Here is a 23,452-nt window from a genome sequence, read left to right as displayed (position 1 = left end):
GCAAGTTAGCGGTGGAGGACTAAAGGACAGCAACTGTGTGTGGGCGGAGCGTCGTAGCGCCTACGGTCCCCCCCCCCGCCCCCCCTCCCCGACTGGTCTAAAGTTTCCTGGACTTGTTTTGCTCATTCTGAAGCGCGCGATGATTGGCTGACCGGCACCAGAGGTTTGTGCTCTTTGGCGCCTACCGGATCTGTGTGGATGGAGCTACTCGGGTTGCCTCTGCTGTCATTAGGATCTAAGGCACCCTGCTGAGGCCGCGTTATTGTAGTAAAGGGACAGGCTGGTACGGACGGTGAGTTCCTATGGTCAAGTCTCTGGTAGTTAGTGGTGATTGCATAGATATGGTCTCTGTGCTGGTGGGATACAGCTGACTGGGTGTAGCGGGCGGCCGATGAGGCCAGAAAGGAAAAAAGTTTGAGGAAATGTTGAAGGAGGTTTCTCCCAGGAGACATTTCTGACAAGAATGCGTGGGGCAGAAGGAACAGCAAAGGCGTTCAGGATCGCTGGGAGAAGAAGAGGCACGCTAGTCTATACCGGGGTTACGTCAGTAACTTCTTAGCAAGGACATAGAGGATCTGGTCTCTGCACGAGGCTAAAGAGTAGCACCCGCCGTAGTGCCCCGCCTCCCGACTTTGCCAACACATTCTTTTGTTTGTTTGTTTGTTTGTTTTGTAGCCCTGGCTGTCCTGGAACTCACTCTGTAGACCAGGCTAGGCTGGCCTAGAACTCAGAAATCTGCCTGCCTCTGCCTCCCAACTGCTGGGATTAAAGACGAGCGCCACCGCCCGGTTTGCCTAGCACATTCTTGCTCCGTTATTTGCGGAAGAAAGGGATATGCACACAATCCCCGCGGTTATCTAAGTAGATTTGAGGCAGGAACGAAGAAAGAGGAACAGAGCTAAGGTGAGCTTCAGGAGGAAGGTACAAAGGTGACTTAGATTTGGATTACATATTGCTGTGAAAGATAGGAAAGTGGCCAATGTGCACTTTGGTGATCCCGGAGAGATGGAGAGAAGAGATTATCTCGGTCCAAGGAGCTGGGTGTGTCCTGTGGGACAGTCAGGAAGAGGAGCCTGCTTCTGAAGTCTGCTTTCCTGAGGTATTCATTTTTTGGGGTGGGGTTAGCAGATCTAGACAGTTTGGTCTGGTACCCTTGTTGGATTTAAGATTATTTAATGTATAGGATATTAGGGATAAGCTGATTTTCTTGCATTGCTGTTGTGTCTGCTGTGGTCAGACATGAGTGGTAAGTGGATGCTAGCTGTTCTCTGGTGGAACGGAACAAATAAACGATGACCCTCACTTACATCATCCAGTCTGGGTTATTCACACTAGAAAGGCTGAGAGCCAGTAGCTTTCTAAGAAACTACATGTCCTTGTAGTCTTAATCTGGTGCTGAAATCATGGCGGGTTCCTGGTCTTCAGCACTAGTTGGAAGGCTGAAGAAGCTGGGCCCTGATGTCAGTGAAAGATGGCAGCAAAAAGGTAGACGGACTAGTGAGAGAAAAGCCACAAAAGCAAATCTCGCACTGCCTACAAAGACACTGGGAAGTGCTGGTCAGGTTCAGGTTGGGCCTTCACACTTAATCACAAAGCTCCCTCACCGGTGTGCCCCGAGGTGCGTTAATTCTGAATCCAATCAAGTTGACAACCAAGATTAACCATCTCAGTGGGTCAGAAGAGCAGTGGTCCAGGGACTTCAGCCGGTTCTTGTAGGGAAAGGGCCCTGTGATGATGTAGTAATGCTCACACAGGGAGCATGTACCATTCTGTGAAGATTAATGGTGTCTGTGATTAGAGAGGCTAATAGAGTTTTTGGTCCAGAACAGCACGGACACCCTAGAAACCCTAGAAATCTGGGGTCACCCCAGATGGCTGGTGAGGACCGAAGAAGCTGGGCTAACAGCTTCTCCCCTGCTTTTCCCCTAATGTTCAAAGTAATTTAATTTGGCATGTATGTAAGTATGTAATTTAATTTGGCACATGTGTAAGTTTTTTTTTTTAAGATTTATTTATTATTATATCTAAGTACACTGTAGCTGTCTTCAGATGCACCAGAAGAGGGCATCAGATCTCATTGTCTTTGGAAGAGCAGTCGGTGCTCTTAACCACTGAGCCATCTCTCCAGCCCACGTATGTAAGTTTTAACATAAATTAAATCTAAAGCATGATTTACTCAGAGGTGTTGATAAAAATTTGTTGCTAAGCCGGGTGTGGTGGCGCACGCCTTTGATCCCAGCACTCGGGAGGCAGAGGCAGTTGGATTTCTGAGTTCAAGGCCAGCCTGGTCTACAAAGTGAGTTCCAGGACAGCCAGGACTACACAGAGAAACCCTGTCTCAAAAACACCAAAAAAAAAAAAAAAAAAAATTTGTTGCTAAATATCCTGGGCTTTATAAATCAAGTGTACCATCAAGCTGCTGAGCTCTGAAAGCTGAGCTTCCTGGCTTTTACTATTTTGAGAATTAGCAGAAAGATTGTGAGAACTGAATCTTTGGACCCTTCTTTCTTTTCTTCCAAGAGTCTGAGCCTTACTTATCCCAGCATGTTGCTAACCTATGGAGGCCAAGATGGCTAAGGGCCACCAAGCTAGGATTTCCGGGGACCCAGGGTATCTGTAGCCCCAGTTTGCTGGAAGACACATGAATTGCTGGCCGCAATTGAGGGCATTTGAGCCTTGGTAAGTACTCTATGCTCCCTTCTTTCTTTTCTCAAGGTTCAAAGTCAGCCTGGTCCAGAGTGAGTTTCAGACAGCCAGGGCTGCTATACGTAGAAACCCTGTCTCAAAAAACAAAACAACAGGGGCTGGAGAGATGGCTCAGGGGTTAAGAGCACTGACTGCTCTTCCAGAGGTCCTGAAATCAATTCCCACCAACCACATGATGGCTTATAACCATCTGTAATGGGATCTGATGCCATCTCCTAGCATGCAGGTGTACATACAGATAGGACACTCAGATACTTAAATAAATCTTTTTTTAAATGCCATAATGCATAATAGAGAGACCCTGTCTCAAACAAAACAAAAAATAGAAAAAGACAAGCAAGGGCTGAGTGGGGTGGCTCACACCTCACTCCCAGCCCTTGGGAAGCAGAAGCAGGTGGATCTGTTTATTTGGTTTTGAGACAGGGTTTCTCTGGGTAGCCCTGGCTGTCCTGGAGCTTGTATAGAGCCTCACCAGGCTCTGCCTCCATATCCAGCTTTGAAGACTTTTTAAAGGCATATGTGCTATGGAAACTAATTTGAAGTTCTATAAATAAATGTTTCAGAGACTGGCTAAAAACATCGTTGCTTAGTGTGGTAGCACATGCTTTTAATTCCAGTATTTGGGAGGCAGGAATAGGGAGATCTCTGAGTTTGAAGGTAGCCTAGTCTCCAGAGAGTTTCAGGCTAATCAGGGCTACATCGTAAGATCTTGTCTCAAAACACTAGAGAAACTGGGGCAATGGCTCAGTGATTGAGAACACTTATGCACATAATGAGATTCATGCTCATCCTGGTGGGCAAAACTCATACATGGAAATAAATATTGAAAAAATTAAAACAATAAAACAACTTGTCTTTTGTTTTGTTTTGTTTTGTTTTGTTTTGTTTTTCGAGACAGGGTTTTTCTGTATAGCCTTGGCTGTCCTAGAACTCACTTTGTAGACCAGGCTGGCCTTGAACTCAGAAATCCACCTGCCTCTGCCTCCCGAGTGCTGGGATCAAAGGCGTGCGCCACTACCATCTGGCCAGGACCCACTTTTTATCTTGCACTAGTTCATACTGTCTGCCTGGATGTAGACAGGACCCACTTTTTATCTTGCACTAGTTCATACTGTCTGCTTGGTGTAGACAGAACCCACTTTTTATTTGCCTTTGGGCATTGTGATGATAATCAACTTGATGGGGTTTAGAATCACCACAGTAACATGTTTGAGTTTCTAGGTTGTACTGAGGTGAGAGGTCTGACCTGCAATTTCCCTTTCCCTTCTAGTGCCAGTGTCTGCCTTGGCAGACTGAGCTATGAGAAATGTGGGTGACAACATTCCACAGTCTAAGGTCCTGGACTGAAAAGAAGGGAGTCAAGGGTGAGGGCCAGCATCCTTACCTGCAGATGCGGCATGGCCAATCCCTCCTAGCTGCCAGGGCCACAGCTTTGTCCCTTTGTGCCCTTGAATCAGGAGCCAAAACACAGCTTTCCTTGAGTTACTTCGATCAAGTATTTTATCACAAGGAAAGTAATTCATGCCTAATCCTTCACTTCACAGCAGTGAATCCTGTAAGCTTCCTCTCTGCTAGGAAAGCCAACTCCTGCTTTTGTTTGAAACTTGGTATGAAAGCCATATTGGATGTGGAACTGGAAGGTAATGATCTAGTCCCATGACCCCTCCTCATATCATATGTATGACTCAAAGACTGGTCATGTCCCCTTATCCTTTATTTTTTATAGAATCACAATATGTTTAAGTGTATCCTCAAGAGATGACACTACTCAGCCCTGTAGTGGTCCCTGACAATCCTGTGGCCAGTGACTTCTTGAAGGCACAGAGCTAGGAACAGAGGATGTGCTTCAAGTCTGGCCACAGCTCTCTCTTGTGCTGCCGATGCTCTGTGGGATGACATCTGGCTCAGGATCAGATCAGCCCGGTCCACTGTCCATACTGGAAGGAACATTGACATCCAAGGATGCCTGTGCAGTTGCATTGGGAGCCAATGGTCTCAGCACCTAGTCATAGCCAGTATCTTCCCTTCATGAAGGTATTTGCAACTTTGCTGCTCATTCCTGGCAGCCTGGAAGTCCTTGTTGCTGCTCAACCCTGTTGGCTTTCTTTCCCCCCCTAGGGGAGCTTAGTGTCATATGTAAACATAGACAGGTCCCTGGGGTCTCTCTGGATAAGCACTGGAAAGAAGCTCAATCCCCCAGGCTAGCTGCAGTACCAGCTGGGACCAAGGCCTGTCTGTGTGCACAGCAGGATGGGGTCTGGGACTGTGGTTCCAGAGACCTGACTTCAGGAGTGGAAACCTGCATGCTGACTCCTGCCTGCAGGCACTGACAGACACACATGGTCCACTTTGTGCATATCACCTTGATTGTTTTTCATGTCCATCATAGAAAAGAGTGATTAAAAATGAAAGAAAGGAGAAACTGGGAGGGAGAGGACGCACGGCTAAGCACGATTTGCCCCTTCCACGCCTGGTGCTCTGGAGGCAGCAGAGCTCCTCACCGGCCATCCTCAGTGGTGGGGGGTTGTAGGTGGGCAAAGCTCAGAAAGACCTGCTCCAGGGAGATCTGGCTCACAGAGTAATCATCCACTCCATACTTCTCCTTGGCTTTCTCCAGGATACCAAATACCTTTTTGAAACAGAAAAGCTATTGGTGAGAGAGCCCAGGTCCCATAAGGCGAGTCCTCTGAGAATGGGAAGCTGGACCTCACTCTGCCATTGCCCACTGTTGTCCTAGAGCCCCTGGAGAAGTCACTCCCATGAGGGTAAACTGTGTCCCATCTCTGGGCCAGTTTCCTTGCATGCAAACTTTGATTTTCTTCCACCTCAAATATTTTACATACAAAACCCCAAACCCAGCCCATATCAGGGCGAGCAGCAGAGGAGAATTAGAATGACTCTACCTGAAAAGAACCTGGAGTTACCATAGCAGGGAGAATCCTACAAGTTCCTTCTTGGTCCCTGTGAGCACCCTGAGGGATTCTGGGGCCTGCACTCACCTTGGCCCAGCTGAGGTCACAGCCAGGCAGATGATAATGGACCATGTCTTGGTGCTCATCTTCTAGGATGCTGCCTGCAGAGAAGAGAGCAGGTAGGTCAGGTTGGGGATTAGGCCTGGGGTCCTTGGGGACAGGTGGGTGGGGCCCGGCCGGCCCAGCACCGTCACACACCTGGGAAGGTCAGGTCCACAAAGGCCTTGAACTCCTCTAGCGCGTCTTGCTTCCCCTCGCTCCGGACCTTGGCCTGCAGGGAGTAGCCGCTGCCAAACTTGCTCTTGAGGTGCTGTGGGCTGCCCAGGCACTTGAACTGGCCCTGTACCATGATGGCCAGCCTGGTACATAAGGCTTCACACTCCTCCATACTGGGGAAAGGGTGGAGGCCTGAGACAGTGCCGGAGGAGGCCGATGCCCACCCTGAATGACAAAGTCTTGTGCAGACAGGAGAGGATCTGTGCCCAGACCAGGCCATTTCTGATTCCCCGTGCTGAGAGTAACCACATGCAGAGCCTGGGGAATGTCCTAGCTGCACTAGCTGTTGCCATATCTTCTGCTCATCTGGTCCCATCCCAGCCACCCATTCTGGCTCTTCCACTGACCCACAGATGCCCAAACTCTCTACCTGTGGGAGGTGATGACAATGGCTTTGCCAGACTCTCGGGCCCGGGCTACAGTATCCCAGAGTAGACGCCGGGCCACTGGGTCCATGCCGGTCGATGGCTCATCCAGGAAGATGACTGCAGGCTCTCCAATGAGGGCAATGCCAGTGCTTAGCTTGCGTTTGTTACCACCACTGGGGGTGGATGGGTGACAGGCAGGAGGCAAGGTCAGTAATTAATACAAATACTCTTGCTCCCAGTCAAACCCCACACCCAAGGACTCTAGAACACCCGGGCTGAGAGAAAAGAGGTGAATAGTGCTGGAAAGCCCACTGCACGGGGCTGGAGGCCCTAGAGAGAGCTGGGACCAGGGGTCCTTGCATGGCCAGTCAGCTTGTCTTAGCAGGAAATGACAGGCAAGTGCCCCCATATAGTAAGTTAGTCTGAGACATCTCGGATGGTTCCGAGCCACTGACCTTGCGCTCTATAAGGGACCCTAAACTGTTTTGAGAAGGCCAGGGCTCCTCTCAGGAACAGAGGGTGAGTATAGGTCGCACCTGTAAGTCTTGACTAGTTTGTTGGCGTGCGGTTCCAGCAGCAGACCCCGCAGAGTATTCTCCACACAGGCATTGATGAGCCGCTCTGGGATGCCTCGGAGCCGTGCATACATAACCAGCATCTCCCTGCCAGTCATGTGATCAAGCAGTGCATCAAACTGGGGGCAGTAGCCCATCCGCTGCCGCACCTGGGTTAGAATATGGTGTGGGAGGGAACAGGTTAGAGAGCTCATCTCTCAGAGGACCCCCCTGGCCATGGTGCCTGCCTATAGAGGCAGTCCTCGATGCCTATTCTCCATCTACATCCCATGAGTACGTCAGAGTTGTCTAAAGAGTGAGTAACTAGGCACAGGTGGCCGACCAAAGCTTCATGAAGCTCTCTGAGCAATACCCAAGTAGGGACACAGGAAGGACTTGGCTGCCAAAGGGACAGATGGGCCAGCAAGGGGTCAAGCTGGGAGCCTGTGACAGACAACTGTGAGGTTAACTAAATAAGAATGGTTTCATTAGGTGTGGAGGTGCATGCTTTTAATCCCAGCACTCTGGAGGCAGGGACAGACAGGAATCTATGTGAGTTCAAAGCCAGCCTGGTCTACAAAGTGAGTTCCAAGACAGTCAGGGCTGATACATAGAGAAAGCCTGTCTTCAAAAACCAAAAACCAAAACAACAAACTTAAACCAACCTAAACAAAAAGCCCACCACTACCACCAAAAACCAAACAACCATAATAAGAACACGACCAGTAAAGATAAACCAATAAAAACCAGACAATAGTTTCATTATTATACAAGTGGTCACCCACGTAAAACTTTACAGCTGACATGTGATCACACACTCCTCCCTCAGTCATTTAACAACTAGCTTATGTTTCTTCTCCTAATAAGAAGTGTTCATTGTTGATAGCCTTATAGTGGCTACCATTCCGATGGCAGAGGTGTCTCTCTCGGCAAGTCTTGATGGGCAGCAAGGCTGGGACAGCAGAGCAGGCCTCTCCTGACTCTGGTGGGAGTTGTGTACCATCTGCCCCGTACCTTCAGCTACTTGGGGCAGGTGTGCCAGGCTCTAAAGATTGAGAATTCTCCTTGGAGATCTAGAGTCTGCTATTAACTGATTTGGGGTAATTCTTAGCTTTGGCTTGGCTCCCCCACAGCTCCTTCTGGACCTCAGGTTAAGTGTGTTTAGTATCACCTCCGTCTCTTCATGCTTTTCAGAGCAGATATGGATCACTGCAAGATCGCCTATGCATACATTTCTAATGCTTCTTAAATTCTTTTTTGTTTATTTGAGATGGTTTCTCTATGTTGCTATGGCTATCTTGAACTTGCTATGTAGACTACGCTGGCCTTGAATTCACCTGCCTCTACCTCCTGAGTGCTGGGATTAAAGCTGTGTGTCACCATGTCCAGCAATTTCTAACCCTTAAACATAAGTTATTTGTATAATCTTAGCCAGACACTAAAAGTCTTACATTTGAGCCTGTGGACTGTAGAAATAGTCCGGTGGTTCTCAGTGCCCTCACCAACCTTGTAGAAAACTGGGTTTGCTCCCCAGCACCAACATGGTGGCTCACAATCATCTGTATCTCTAATTCCAGGGAGCCCAACACCCTCTTCTGACCTCCATGGGGCCGGGCATGCATAGAATATACACACAGGCAAAACCACTCATATACATAAAAAAATCTAGAAAAAAAATCGGAGTTTGTTCATTACTTGAGTGCTGTGCCTGCAAATTCTGCTGATGGCATTGGCTTGGTTGCTTCTGTGTTTACACACCTGGACATGGTGTTCCAGTCTCAGAGCCGAGTCTCCGGAGGACTTGCTGGCATTCTGGCATGTGGGGATGCCACAGTCTAGCCCTCCCTGCCACCAGCTCAGGGAGGTGCCCACTGCCAGGCTTTTATTCATTCCCTTTCCTCTTCCAGCTCTGCTTGGCACAGGAGCCTCTCTACTTTCTCAGGCATTAGGGAACACGTGGGCAGTGCCTAGTCCACCACTGTGGTTTCAGCCCAGTGAGTGAGAGCCTTTCCCTCCTTTTATCTCTCTAGGTCTTCAAATCCATATTTATTTATTTTTGTCCACATTTAGCTACAGGACAGTCTTGGAAGGACAGAGGCAGCTGAGTTACGTTTCTTTGGCTAGCATTTCTTTCCTGTCTACCACACAGTTACAGTGTGTCACTGTTCTGTCCTGATGTCCACAGATATTGCTCTGCCTATGGTGAGCCAGAGACAAGTCTATCTTGCCTCCAGGGTAGCCCTGGTCTTGCCTGCCCCACACCAGTAGGGAATCCCTGCTGCACCCACCTTCCCGATGTCAGAACTGATGCTGTAACCACCAACAAAGGCATCCCCTGAGGTGATGGTCTCCTCCCCAGTCAGCATTTTGAATGTTGTGGTTTTTCCAGCTCCATTGAAACCCAACAGGCCGAAGCACTCCCCTTTCTGGACCGCAAGGGAGATCCTGTCCACGGCAAGGAGCGGTGCTCGCTGGTCATACACCTGTAAAATGCCGGCCAGAAAGCCCCGGGTGAGGAGGCCTGAAGACAACCTGGGCCAGCTGGGTGGCAGTGGAGGGCAGAGCTTGCCTTACCTTGGAGAGCTCGTTGATGATCAGTGGTGTGTCGAGCATGGAGTCCAAGCTAGGGACCAGGATTCGGCTCCTCTCCTCAGCTACATCCTGGTCCTCGGGCAGCACTGATGTCCGGTTCTGCAGTTCTGCCTGATTAGAAGATAAAGACTACACAAGTGGATTCCAGCTCATGGAAGTAGGCCAGGAGCCCAGGATGAAAAGGAAATTTGATGGGCCTTCTCACCCCTCCGTCCCCACCCACTCTTTCACAAGAAGCAGGTGGTCTTAGGGGCTGAACTCAGCGTCTAGGGAGAGAGGCAATAGCACAAGAACTGTGTGGAACTCAAGGAGACGATCATACACTGAGGGATGTGAAGAAAACAGTTGTACAATTTTACTTTTGTGTATGGTTGTTTTGCTTACATGTATGTACCATGTGCATGCCTCCTGTCTGTGGAAAAGCGAGCACTGAATCCCATGGAACTGGAGTTACAGGCAGATTTTTTAAAAATAGTTTTTAAAATGGTATTTTATATGTATGGGTTTTGTTTTGCTTTCATGTATATCCATGCACTGCATGAGTGCATTGTCTGTGGAGGTCAAAAGAGGGAGATGGATCCCTTGGAAAGAAAGTTACAGTCAGCCGTGAGCCAGCTCACACGTGCCGATGACTGACGCCGGGTCCTCTGGACAAGCAACAAGTGCTGAGCCCCACCAGAGTATCTCCCAGGCCGCTTTGCTTTGCTTTTTGTTTCTTTTCTCTTTCTTATTTATTTATTTACACAGAAATTTTGTGTAGTCCTGGCTGTCCTGGAATTTACTCTGTAGACCAAGCTGGCCTTGAACTCATAGAGATCCACCTGCCTCTGCCTCACAAGTGTTGGGACTAAAGGTGTGCGCCACCACTGCTCAGGTTTTTGTTTGTTTGTTTGTTTGTTTTTAGATTCACTTATTTTATGTATCAGCACAGTGTTTCTGTCTTCAGACTCACCAGAACAGGGCATCAGATCTCTTACTAATGGTTGTGAGCCACCATGTGGTTGCTGGGAATTGAACCCAGAACCTCTAGAACAGTCAATGCTCTTAACTTAACCCTGAGCCATCTCTCCAGCCCTTGGCTTCTTTTTTTAAGTTAAAATTTTATTGTGTGTGCATGCACGCATGAGTGAGGAGCCCACAGAAGTCTGAGGGGTCAGATACCCCCACAGCTAGCATTATGGGTACTTGGTTGTTAGACATCTAAGGCAGGTGGCAGACACTGAGCTGGGGTTCATTATGAGAGCAGAATGCATCCTTAACTGCCAGGTAGCCATTTTCCCAGCTCTTAGGACTTGGTTCTGCCTTTCAGCATGAGTTCCAGGGATCAAATTCAACAAACTCAACTTGAAGGCTTGTGTGGCGAGCACTTTACCCTTTGAAACATCTTCTTTCTTTCTTTCTTTTTTTTTTTTCTTTTTTTTTTTTTTTTTTTTTTTTTTTTTTTTTTTTTTTTGAGAAAGGGTTTCTCTGTGTAGCCCTGGCTGTCCTGGAACTCACTTTGTAGACCAGGCTGGCCTCGAACTCAGAAATCCGCCTGCCTCTGCCTCCCGAGTGCTGGGATTAAAGGTGTGCGCCACCACTGCCTGGCTCCTTTGAAACGTCTTGCCAGGTCATTATTTCATTTTCTTTAAAGAGATGTGTGTTGCTATGTTATCCAGGCTAGTCTCACTACTGAGCTCGACTAATGCCCCTGCCTTATCTTCCTGAGTAGCCGAGACTGTATGTATGTACCACTGCATCTGACCGGGAAGACTGACATGGAGAGAACTTATTTGGGAGGAGCTGAAATGTTTCTGAGGAGTCCATTCAATTCAGGTTAATCTGGATACCCAATACGATTCCAACAGTCTTTGTTCTTGTTTGTTTATGTGAGGGAGGAAATGAGCCATGGGTATATATGAAAAAATGAGTGTGTGTGGTAGTGAGGTGACTCAGGGGGTGAAGACGCCTGCTGCCAGCCCTAACAGCCACATGGAAGAAGGACAGTCAATTTCCAGAAATTGTCTTCTGACCTGCACATTGACATATGTACATGTTAATTAATTAAAATGGATATATGTAGGCTGAAGAGATGGCTCAGCGGTTAAGAGCACGGACTGCTCTTCCAAAGGTCCTGAGTTCAAATCCCAGAAACCACATGGTGGCTCACAAACACCCATAATGAGATCTGATGCCCTCTTTTGGTGTGTCTGAAGTCAGCTACAGTATACTTAGGCCAGAGCAATCAGGGACTGAGTGAGCAGGGCCGACTGGAGTGAGCAGAGGTCCTAAAATTTAATTCCCAACAACCACATGAAGGTTCACAACCATCTGTACAGCTACGGTGTACTTGCATACATAAAATAAACAAATCTTTAAAACAATGGATATATGTGTATGTGATAACAAGTGGGTACCTCAAATGACTCAGGAACTGCCTCTGCATATGGCCTCAGGCTGCTACAGCATCAGGATCTCAGGCCTTTGGCAGACCTTGAAAATATTGAATGCTGCAACTCCCCCCTGTGCTGTGGGCGTGTACTTGGATCTGGCCATGCTGCAGCAACACTTTATATCAGCCATGAGGCAGTGTGACAAATGGGAGGAGTGACTAAGCTTCAAGGCTGGGCTCACTGGGAGGCAGTCCTTCACTATCCCAGGGCCATGGAGGATGTGGGGTGCACCTTCCAGCATTCCTGAGCTTCCAGGACCCACTCACCAGAGTCCACCTCCTCCGGAAGGCACAGATGAAGGTTCTCAGTCGCCACAGCAGGTTGGTCTCAATGAGGAACAGCAGGGTGAGGTAGATGCCCCCTGAGGCAGCCATGGAAGTCACAAACTTGCCCACGCCTGGGGTGCTCCAGGCATAGAAGCTCTCCTGGTACTGGATGTCTGTGCGGGGCAAAGAGCAAGGCTAGGCCTTCAGCCAAGGACCCTCTCCCCTCCTAGACCCCAGCTCTATCTTTAGCTCCCTAGGCCACACAAGTGACCCGACCCTCCACTAAGGCCCCATGTCCTAATTCTTTAAGTCAATGTCAAACAAGAGTCTGGGTGTTTTCAGCTCTGGAAGAATTTTGCCATGTGAGGTGTCGCTTGCACACCCGTGACCAGGGACTGCTCACCAATTACACCCTTGCCTGCCATTCACACTACCTTGAGTTGGGCCTGAGTATTAATGTGAAGACGCCCAAATCACATCCCCAATTCTAGGCATTCAAGTTTACCGTGAGGACAGGCATTCACAAGCTCTGTCCTAGTGCAATGCTCAGCAACATTGTGGGGGTGGGAGAGAGAGACTCACTTTTGCCTGAGGGTAAGCAGGGCTCTGTAGATATGCTGCCTAGCTCCCTGCTGATGTATAAAGGAGACCATTCCAGGTATAAAAAGCTTCCCATACCCAAACAGACCTAACTCTACGAATGTGGCTTTGTTAAGAAATGAGTCACTGGTTAATGACCTCAGGAGAGTGAGTAGTCTGTTCTAGAGCTGCAGGGCACCAGGACGGGTGGGAGTCAGGTGCCCAGGTGCAGGTCCAGAACGTGGAAGCCGGAGTAAGGGGCAGGGTGGGACTCGGAGATGATGTGGACCAAGTGTCTGATGACTCAGAACCCTGGAGCCCTGTTATGGAATTGAGATGCAATCCCTATTATGGGGTATTAAAAATGTGGAAATCCAGGGCTGGAGAGAAGCATTAAGACCACGGCTTCTCTTCCAGAGGAAGATTCAGTTCCCAGTACCCACACAGTGGCTCACAAACACCTGTAGCTCCCATTTCAGAGGCTCTGAGTACCAAGCATGAACGTCAGACACAGACAGTAGGGATTGGCTATACACCCGTACATGGCAGAAACTGAATCCAACTGTGGCACTCAAAGGTGGGACCTCTGAAAGGTTGTTAGCATTAAATACATTCTACAGGGCAAAGCCGCATAACTGAACTCTGGTGGCTTAAAGAGGCCAGAGGACACATGAGATCCACACATCTTAGGTCACAGGAAGCCTTGCGCATCTTTGGGATTCACTGAGCAAGATGACCATTGCCAGAAATTGCCCTTTGTCCTCTTTGATCTAAAACTTACTCAGCCTCTAATACTGTGTTATAGGGAACAGAACACAGATTAATTTGAGCCCCTTGGCTGGGCAAGTCCTGGGGAAGCTCTGGCTGCAGACTGAGAGATTTAGAAGGGCCCATCTGGACACTCACTGTACTTCTTGCAGTAGTGGGCAGCAAGCTCTGAGGAAGTGCAGTATCGCCGAGTCTCATAGTTCTCATAGAAGTTGCTGACCGCCATCCCCAGGCAGTGGTTTGGCAGCACCAAGAACACATGATCTAAGGTTCTGGAAAGTTCTTCTAACTTCACAGCTGTGAAGAGGTACAGACTAGTTATTGCTCTTGCCTGAAGACAGATCTAGGCAGGGAAAGTCAGGTCCCTCCCCTGGGAGAATGCTCTAGACACCCTCCCACCTTGTGACTGGCTGAGCAGAGTAAGTGGTTGGCCAGTGGCTTAGGGCAGTGGTCAGTCTCCCACCTGGGATACGCATGATAGTGACCATGATGAAGGTAGCGATGCCCGACAGGATGTTGAATATGGTCAGCCTGGTATAAGCTGTGGACGCAGCCGAGAAGAAGAAGCTCATGAGGTACATGAGGGGGATGATGGCCCAGCCGTAGAGCATGAGCAGCAGCAGCAGGTCAGCCATGTGACCATCCCTCGTGAAGGCGTGCACATTGAAGGCTTGGAACACCACCTGCAGCAGCACACATGGGGCACGTCAGTGTACAGGCCACTGGGAGGCTCCCAGGTCAGACCCAAGGCCTGGCTCCACGGTGCCACCTGAGGTCCTCTCTGAGGAGCACTTTCTTGGTCATTAGAGCTGGAACCAGCAGAGCTAGCCCAGTACTTGTTTATCCAAGAGCAGAAAAGAAAATGCCTGGTGTTTCCAACTGGCCTTCTGGGTCAGACTCAGCTACTAGATGGTCTTCCCTGTTGGTCCAGGTTTGGCTAGGGGACCCCAGGTGTGCTCCCCGGGTGTGCAGAGTAGGGATCTAGCATACCCAGCACTCACCAGAAGTAGTAGACTGGGAACGAGGAAGGAGATGAGGTCCCACAACAGAGCGGAGAACCAGAAAGTAGCCACATGGACACCGCTCACAAACTGAACGTGCTTGGCCTGGACGGCCCTCTCACTGACAGCCAGGATGGAAAAGGTGCTGGCCAGAAATGCCATGGCGATGAGCAAATTGAGGGCAATGTCAAATCCCTTCCGGCCCCTGGGGAGGGCAGAGCACAGTGCGTCTGGGTAGTGGGAAAGATTGAGCCCTTGGTCATGACCATCCAAGTCCATGGACAGTAGCCAAACCACTCAAGGGGGATACGGAAGAACCACACTCCCCAAGGGCGGCGCCTCCCAGCGTCCTGCATGAACAAGGGCAGCATTCTCTTCTAGGCTTCTAGATGTTTCTAAGCCACCTGTCCCTGAGCATTCAGCAGAACACTTGCACTTCTGTTTGTCACAGTGTCCTCTGGGGGCTTCTGCACTGCTCTCCAGTCAGACCTCACTGTAAATTCCTGGACCTTTGTGGTAGATAAATCCTTTTCCTGTTACATCCTGTGTTCTACAGGTAACTGACAGCAACAGCTTCTAGAAACAGGCCACGAAGCCTTTATTTACTCCAGGGCTTAAATCTTCAGATCTTAACTAATGGTACTGAGGTAAAGAGTAGTATTAAGCCGGGCGTGCTGGCGCTCACCTTTAATCCCAGCACTGGGGAGGCAAAGGCAGGCAGATCTGAGTTCTAGGCCAGCCTGGTTTACACAGTGACCCTCAGGACAGCCAGAACTACATAGTAAAGATGCTGTCTCAAAAAAACAAAGTATTTGACAAGGGAAAGAAAGGGACGGCAGGGGAAGGAGGGAGAAGTGATGGCACGGGCCTGGGGACACCACGCTGAAAGGTCACGTGCTCTGAGACATCAACAGGAAGCCTATGGGGACAGCAGGTGAGCAGTTTTGAGGCCTGAGAGTTGGGAGGATGAGAGTGACCACTAGAGGGTACTGAACTGTTTTGGGGACAATGAGATAGGCAACAAAATGACAGGGGAAGAGGCCACATCTGGCTGCACAGTCAAACATCTGACTGTGTGTTTTCTCTGTGAGTGACACTTTCAAGAATGACTGGATGACTGTCCTCATGGTAGTCTGTGCCCCTTAGCCTGCTCTGTGGGCCTTCCAGCCTGCAGCCTGACTGGTGTGATTGCCTTTCCTGAACTCTAAGCACAGCCCTGCCCTCCTGCTGAGGACCTGCTGGGAAGAGAAGGCAAAGCTGCCCAGCAGGTGCTCAGGCTACAGTCGCCCCAGATGAGTGTTTTAGTTTTGATTTGTAACACAGAATGGTTGATGCAAAAGGCTGAAGTGACCTTGGCTAAGAAGCAGCAGCATCTAAGAATAATTACACCACTCTGCCATCTACAAAGCCTTACTTATGACACTGTCACAGTGGCAGTCCTGGTGAGGGACACCTGAGGGGTGCCTGGGCTGTATACGCACTCATTGAAGTGGTCCTTGGCGACCTGCAGGGTGTTCCGGGGCTGGGGGTAGTTGGAGATCTCAATGGAGGCCTGAGGGCCACACAATAGCTTGAACAGAAGGTTGTCCACGATGGCCAGGGCAGTGGCTGGGGAGTGGTATGCCTGGTTGTTGAACAGGGCAGTGACCACGGTCAGCTCTCCTCTGTCTTTGAAGGATGTTGCTACTAGGCACCGCTCATTAAAGCCGCCTCCTTCCACTGAGGCCCTGAAAACCAGGAACTCCTCTAGGTCACCTATGGAGCAATGCAGTGTCAGGGTGCCAGGTGGGACAGATAGGACACCGTCCCCATCCCCCTGACTCTCCTCAGGGATTCAGTGCAGACACAGCTGCGATGGGATATCTGCTGGGCCAGTAGGGCCCATCATGGTGCAGACGGCTTCCCGACACTCACAGAATCACCCACTTGCCAAGAAGGGGTTTGGTTATTTTGTCATCGATCTGTCCACAGAACCTCAGGGTTGCTGGAGGGAGGGGGCAGTAAGAGGGAAAAGTGTACACTCCATTTAACTAGAAAGCGGTGGTTCTAAGCCAGAGGCAATGCTGATCTATGGCTATTAGAGACTCAAGGCGGGCTGGTGAGATGGCTCAGTGGGTAAGAGCACCCGACTGCTCTCCCAAAGGTCCAGAGTTCAAATCCCAGCAACCACATGGTGGCTCACAACCATCCGTAATGAGATCTGACTCCCTCTTCTGGAGTGTCTGAAGACAGCTACAGTGTACTTACATATATTAATAAATAAATCTTTAAAAAAAAAAAAAGTATAGAGACTCAAGGCAGTTGTAAGTTCAAGTTTGGCCATCAAGTTTGACATTGGTGCTGTCCAAAGGCAAATTTAATTGTCACTATAAGATAAGGACCAAGCCAGGGATGCTAACTGTGCTATGAAGGCAAAGGACAGTAAAGGACAACCCACCAGAGACACCACTGACAGTGTCAGCACCACTGGGCCCCACGCCACGCCCCAGCTACTCCTTACCTAGCACTTCCCGGGGCTCCTGCCTCTCAGCCTGCAGCATGTCCCTTAGATTCTCAGACAGCTGCTGAGCCAGCCTGGATGTGCCTGGGACCGAGAAGGGCACAACCGTTCTACCATACTCGTTCAGGCTTAGCTTCAGGAGAGGGTCATCAAAGATCTCTGAGGTGTAGTGGATAGCCAGGAGGGCCAGGGTGAGGCAGGTCAGGGGGACCAGGACCTGAGCTGCCACCATCTTCCATTCCCGCCAGCTGTATGCAGCCTTCTTCAGGAACATGGCCCAGAACTGCTGGCAGTGGAGGGCAAGCTGCAGCAGAGGGAAGGCAGATGACACGGCTGTACATTGGGGGTTGCACACCTTACAGGGGGTCCACATGGGGCTGCATACCACACGGGGATACACACCACCACACGAGGCATGCACATGTGATGACCTTAGCAGCACCAACTGTGGGACTTTGGCTGACATTCTCCTTGCTGGGCATAAAAGGGGAGCAGGATCCTTCCTGCCCTTTTACTTCATTAGGTGGCTATCACGGCAGATTAGCACAAAACTTGGCATATATGGGCTCCCCAACAAGGCAATCTCATTGTCATACGCAAACACAGTTTTCTGTGACTGCCCAGTTAGAACACCAAGCCATTTCAGCTGGGTGTGGCAGGGCACATCTACAACCCTGCACTTGGAAAGAGCCAGGATGATCCCAAGCTTGAGGCTAGTCTGGTCTACATACTGAGTGCTAGGCCAACCTGGATAACAGCGTGAGCTCTTTTCTCAAGAAATACCAAATAAAAAAGCCATCTGACTGTTAGTCCTCTCTCTGCTGATCCTTGCAGCACCAGCTGTAATCTGCCCTCTGTTTTCTACCGTGGGGACGCCAGCACCAGTGAAGCTCGCTCAGAGGATGACAGCCCTTCCCAGCAGCCCTTGTATGGTCCCAGCTTGAGGTGCTCACCCCTGTGTTGAGCTTGACCAAAACTTCCTCTTCCTCTATGAGGGCTCCAATGCCATTCGTTGGGTCCATCACCCCACACAGGTTACTGTCCAAAGCCCAGTCGCTTGCCCGCCTCTCATGCTGGTACTGCAGAGCAGGAAGCTGAATGGCTTGAATGTCCATGCTGGTGTCCACCAGCTTACCAACCCTGTACCAGAACACAGGCCCCAGTCATAAATAAGCTTGCGGATAGGGGAAACAGACCCAGTAAGAGGACTTTAAAAAGAGGCTCTGAAGCGTAACAAAGCCATCAGCAAATACTCTCTCTTACTCATCCACTCATCAACTGACATCTCCAGAACATCCTCTTTAGGTAGCCAGAAATAATGTCCATGGGAAAGAGACCACCTGTTGGGGCTCCGGTGTGTAGGACCCTGTTCCGCAGGGGAACTGCCCAGAGTCATCATATATAACCAAGGTGCTCAAGGAAGAAAGAAGAGATGTATAGCACCATGGCTTCACCATGTATGAAAAGGACCCATCACAGAGTGGGGGGGCCTGGAGAGATGGCTCAGCAGTTAAGAGCACTGACTGCTCTTCCGAACAGCCTGAGTTCAAATCCCAGCAACCACATGGTGGCTCACAACCATCTGTAATGAGATCTGATTCCTTCTTCTGGAGTGTCAGAAGACAGCTACACTGTACTTACATATAATAAATAAATCTTAAAAAAGAAAGAAAGAAAGAAAAGGGCCAACCACACAACCTGTGCTATGTCCCAAGAAGACAAAGGTTGCAGGTACTGCCTGCCAAGGCTAAGACTAGGCGGAAGACAGCTATGCTTCAGGACGCCATGACAGGGATAGACATAGTAGAGGGCAGGCAGGTGGTGGGGCTGGCAGGTCCTGCAGAAGGAGCTCAGGGCCAGACTGTGCTGTAGCCGTACCGTAGCTGCTCCAGGCTATCAGGATCCATGGAGTTAATAGTGTTCTCTTTAGGCTCTGGTTATGAATATGAACTTCAGTCAGCTTCCCTGCACACCTGGAGAGGTCTCCGAGGCAGTGCCCTGTCTGGTTCGTTCGTGTTTTCTCTCTCTCTCTCTCTCTCTCTCTCTCTCTCTCTCTCTCTCTCTCTCTCTCTCTCTCTCTCTCTCTCTCTCTCTCTCTCTCTCTGTGCCCATGATGTCCCTAGCAAGTTACTGAGTAGAGACACGATGGAATAAATGGATGGGCAAATGTGAGCAGATGTGAGCAAATGATCAGATGGACAAGCAAGGAAGCTGATGACAATGTTATCTATGCTCCTGCTTCTGACAGAAGCCTCTAAATGAAGGGTATTTGTCACGAATGGAGTGACAAACGTTGCTGTATGATCCATCCCAGGCATTTATCCAATAGGGATAAATGCACATAGCCACACAAAAACATGTATACAAAATGTTCACAGCAACACAATCCATAAAAGAAAACAGGAAAAGTGTAAAAAGAGAAACAGCACACATGTCCTTCAACTGAAACAAATAAACAAAACGAGGTCTCCCCAGATGACGCCTGTCGCATGACAGGGAGGGCTCTCCTGACACATGCCCAGTCAGGACAGGAAAGGATATTCTCCCGACATGTTACAGCATGGATGGACCTCAAAGGCTAGCTGAAGATGAGACATGATCACCACACGTTGTATGATTCAATTTATGCCAAATGTTCATGACAGACAAAGCTTTAGTGACAGAAGCAGGCACACAGTGGGAACTGGGGGTGACTGCTAGTGTGTGGATTCTTTTCAGGGTGGTGCAGAGAATGACAAACAACACCGTAAATTTAGTAAAGTGAGAACGTCAGAACATCGCGATCACCAAAGTCACCCAGCTGTACACCTCACACAGGTCCTGGGTTTGATCCTCAGCCCTGCAGAAGCCAAGCTCTTCAGCAGCTCCTGGTCAGGGGTGATGACCAAAGCCACTGAGCAGCTGATCTGGCCCACACAAGCTCCTCTCTGCCTGCTTGGAAGACTGCCCACCCGCCCAAGCTTGCTTCACTCTGCTGCCTCTTGACCAAACCCCTTCTTCTTTTTCTTTTTTTTTTTTAATAAATGATTTTCTTTTAAGACCATTTATTTTTTCTTTTTGAGACAAGAACTTGCTATGTCGCTCTAGCTGGCCTGGTGCTCACTATGTAGACATGGCTGACCTTGATCTCACCGAGATTTGCCTACCTCTGCCTCTTGAGTGCTGGGAGGTGTATACTACCATGCCTGGCCTTTAAAAACAAACAAACTAGCCAGGCGTAGTGGCACACGCTTTTAATCCCAGCACTCGGGAGGCAGAGGCAGGTGGATTTCTGAGTTCGAGGCCAGCCTGGTCTACAAAGTGAGTTCCAGGACAGCCAGGACTACACAGAGAAACCCTGTCTCAAAAACACCAAAAATAAAAAATAAAAAAAAATAAAAACAAACTAGTGTGTGTGTGTGTGTGTGTGTGTGTGTGTGTATGAGAGAGAGAGAGAGAGAGAGAGAGAGAGAGAGAAAGAGAGAACGAACATGAATGTGTGGAAGTCAGAGACCCCTTTGGAGAGTCCTTTCTGTGGAGCCTGCAGACCAAGCTCAGGTTGATAGGCCTGTGCTGAGCCATCCTTGACTCCAGACCTGTTGATTTTTCAGAGTCAAATTACAGATTCAACCTAGAGACACCAAGTGTTACCATCTCACCAATATTTTCTTTGACTTAACAACAGGCCACCCACCATCTGAGTGTCTGCAGGTGCTACCTGCCTTTATTGCTGAGGATCCTAGATAGGCTGGCAGACAGACTCAGGTAAACCACTGCCAGGCACTGGCCTGGAGCTGAGGTAAAGTGGGAGGGCCAGAAGCTGGGTGGGGCCATGTGCTGGATGTAAATGAGGCGACCAAGTGCGCTTGCTCAGGGCTAGACAGGTGCCAAATCCCAGAAGATTTACAGAGGCCCTACAGCTTCTGAGGGCTGGAACTGAGCCCTCGGGTACAGCTGACAGGAGGTTGGGACCAAGACACACCAAAAGCCATTCTGATTCAGTCGTACAGGTGAGCAAACACCTGTTCCCTCCCCCTCCCTCCCTCCCTCCCCCTCCCTCCCTCCCTCTTGGCTGTTCTGTTCCCAGGTGCACAGACTCCTTCTGTGCTTTCTCCCTGCTGTAATGCTGGCTTTTCCTGTTCGTCCCCACAGCTGCCTTTGAACTCAAGGTCTTAAAACTTTTGGTGCGTTATTATTCTGCCTCCTCTGACCATGGTTTCCTCAAGAAGAAAAAAATTGCTTAAGCATATATTTTACTTCCAGTTATTAGCACTGTACCAGCTAAACAAGCATTTTAGAAATGTCCAGTAACCACGGCAATGGTCTGGCACTCTAAGGATATGAGAGTTAACCCTCACACTTCCAGCGTAGAAGCATAAATCTCGTGGGGTGACCCACGCCTCAGAGAACTTACTAGCTCTGTGTGGCCTGGGTGTGGATGATTGTCACACAGAGGCCATGGCTTCCTGAAGATGCTGGTGCCTGTAAAACTCATATCTGAATTCTGGCTCCGAGCCCCTACCCTCTGCCCTCATCTCTGTGCTCTGACAGTGCTCCAGAGCAGAACCCTTTAACATCATCTCCCATAAAGGTCTGGGACGGACGGAAGCCCACACCTACTGACCGAAGGAAGACTTCCTCCATGGTGGTGACCGAGGCCCCGAAGCTTGCGATGCCCAACTCCTTCTGCTTCTTTTCCAGTTTAGCAAACAGACTTTCAAACCTGAAAGAAGACCAGGGCAATAAGGCTTTCTCGGGCACCTTCCAAATAATTTGTTCCTAAATAATTGCCTCTGTACGCAAGGAGGAAAAGACAGGTTAGAATGATATTGCAATGACATTTTTCCTTCTTTAAAAATGAATCTCCAGGCTGGGCGTGGTGGCACACACCTTTAATCCCAGCACTCGGGAGGCAGAGGCAAGAGGATTTCTGAGTTTGAGGCCAGCCTGGTCTACAAAGTGAGTTTGAAAAACCAAAAACCAAAAAAAAAAAAAAAAAAAAAGAAAGAAAGAAAAGAAAAAAGAATCAAAAATATATTTGGAGATTAAGTCTGAGGCGGCGACTGTGTTCTCTTAGTGAACTGCAGCTACACTTCCATCCTGAGTGCTTAGTTTTCTTAGAGCAGTTTTAGGTTCACAGAAAAACTTAGAGGAGAGGAGAGGGGTGACTATGTCATCCTGCTCATCTTTCCACCTCTGAGACCAGAAAAGAACTACGAACAACCGAGAACCAAGCAAACTAGCAAGCATGAGCTCACACAACTAACCTCTGCCAGCTACTAGTTGGGTAGGGTGGGGACACTGAGATGACACTGTAAGGAACCACAGTGGAAAAGATGTGATGCACAGCACACAGGAACCAGGCAGCCATAAGAAGCTCCGACGGAACAGGTGATATGAAGATAGTCCTGGGCCAAAGCTTGCTAGTTATTAACATCCAAAAACATATAACAGAGCCAAAGACACCACCCAGACGTAGCGCCCCAAGTCAACTTGTGGTGAAACCATTCTGTCTCTAGCTGGCAGAATGGAGAAGGTGGCAATCAAGTATCTGCCCACCTACTCAATGAACACTGAAGCTGGGATGCGGTGGCGCACACCTTTAATCCCAGCACTCAGGAGGCAGGGGCAGGCAGATCTCTGAGTTCGAGGACAGCTGACTCTACAGAGTGAGTTCCAGGATAGTCAGGGCTACACAGAGAAACCTTGCTTTGAAAAACTAACTAACTAACTAACTAACTAACTAACTAACTAGTAAATAGCAACAAAAACTTACTCAAAGCAAGCAACCATGACAAAAGTACATGTTCTCTGCGGGGTGTGGTGGCACACACTTTTGACCCCAGCACTAGGAGGCAGAGGCAGGCAGATCTCTGAGTTTGAGGCCAACCTGGCCTATAGATGAGTTCCAGGACAGCCAGAGATACATAATGAGACCCTGTCTTATTCTCCTACCACCCCCTGAAAAGTTGCATGCTCTTATCCTGATGACAGGAAGGGAAGCAAGCTGCTTCTTCCGGGAGATCTGGCTGCTTGTGCAGGGACAGTCACTGATGGCAGACACGCGGGCTCCCTAAAATGGTATGACTGACACGGCTTTTTTGAAAATATGAAATGAGTGCGTAATAGTGGTGTTTTAAACCATGCTGCACCCAAGCCATAGGACACCATGTTACTGCAAATCGTAATCACTGGGCCAGAGAGAGGGCTCAGAAGAGCAACTGCTACTCTGGCAGAGGGTCTGGGTTCAGCCCCCAGCGCCCTCTTCTGGCCTTCAGGAGCACTGCAGACATGTAACGCTTAGACACACTCTGGCAAATCACTCATACACAGGAGGGAAACGTAAAATCATTACATGGGTTGGAGGGTGTTGCTTGGGGGTGGAGTGCATGAGGCTCTGGGTTTGAACCTCTGTTACAAAAAACCATTAGAAACCTCTTCAAAACCTTACATAATCAT

The 23,452-nt window shown here is 49.3% G+C and overlaps 1 protein-coding gene and 1 long non-coding RNA gene across 5 annotated transcripts in view; one reads left to right on the top strand and one right to left on the bottom strand.

The window, feature by feature from the left end:
- Window positions 1-90: 90 nt before the first annotated feature.
- Window positions 91-5,123, top strand: D330041H03Rik (RIKEN cDNA D330041H03 gene). The gene is made up of 6 exons (NR_033554.1): window positions 91-292; window positions 676-903; window positions 2,030-2,137; window positions 2,521-2,679; window positions 4,251-4,346; window positions 4,433-5,123. It is a non-coding gene; the product is annotated as an RIKEN cDNA D330041H03 gene (long non-coding RNA).
- The window catches only part of Abca3 (ATP-binding cassette, sub-family A (ABC1), member 3), a 58,284-nt gene continuing 39,231 nt past the window's right edge, over window positions 4,400-23,452 (bottom strand). For 2 of the 4 annotated variants that reach the window (NM_013855.3, NM_001039581.2), the window contains 15 exons: window positions 21,618-21,716; window positions 17,968-18,154; window positions 17,015-17,318; window positions 15,996-16,269; window positions 14,515-14,719; window positions 13,977-14,196; window positions 13,652-13,810; window positions 12,167-12,339; window positions 9,451-9,579; window positions 9,165-9,359; window positions 6,859-7,046; window positions 6,325-6,495; window positions 5,877-6,067; window positions 5,706-5,779; window positions 4,400-5,335 (listed from right to left, as the gene is read on the bottom strand). In NM_013855.3, coding sequence (NP_038883.2) covers window positions 5,204-5,335; window positions 5,706-5,779; window positions 5,877-6,067; window positions 6,325-6,495; window positions 6,859-7,046; window positions 9,165-9,359; window positions 9,451-9,579; window positions 12,167-12,339; window positions 13,652-13,810; window positions 13,977-14,196; window positions 14,515-14,719; window positions 15,996-16,269; window positions 17,015-17,318; window positions 17,968-18,154; window positions 21,618-21,716 — 2,701 coding nt within the window. In that variant the 3' untranslated portion in view covers window positions 4,400-5,203. Of the gene's footprint in view, window positions 5,336-5,705; window positions 5,780-5,876; window positions 6,068-6,324; window positions 6,496-6,858; window positions 7,047-9,164; window positions 9,360-9,450; window positions 9,580-12,166; window positions 12,340-13,651; window positions 13,811-13,976; window positions 14,197-14,514; window positions 14,745-15,995; window positions 16,270-17,014; window positions 17,319-17,967; window positions 18,155-21,617; window positions 21,717-23,452 lie in introns of all 4 variants that reach the window. The other 2 variants (XM_006524370.3, XR_001782080.2) reach the window with 2 other exon arrangements.

This window comes from Mus musculus, chromosome 17 (assembly GCF_000001635.26).
Source record: "Mus musculus strain C57BL/6J chromosome 17, GRCm38.p6 C57BL/6J".
Classification (NCBI taxonomy): domain Eukaryota; kingdom Metazoa; phylum Chordata; class Mammalia; order Rodentia; family Muridae; genus Mus; species Mus musculus.
This window is presented reverse-complemented; position numbering and strand designations above follow the sequence as displayed.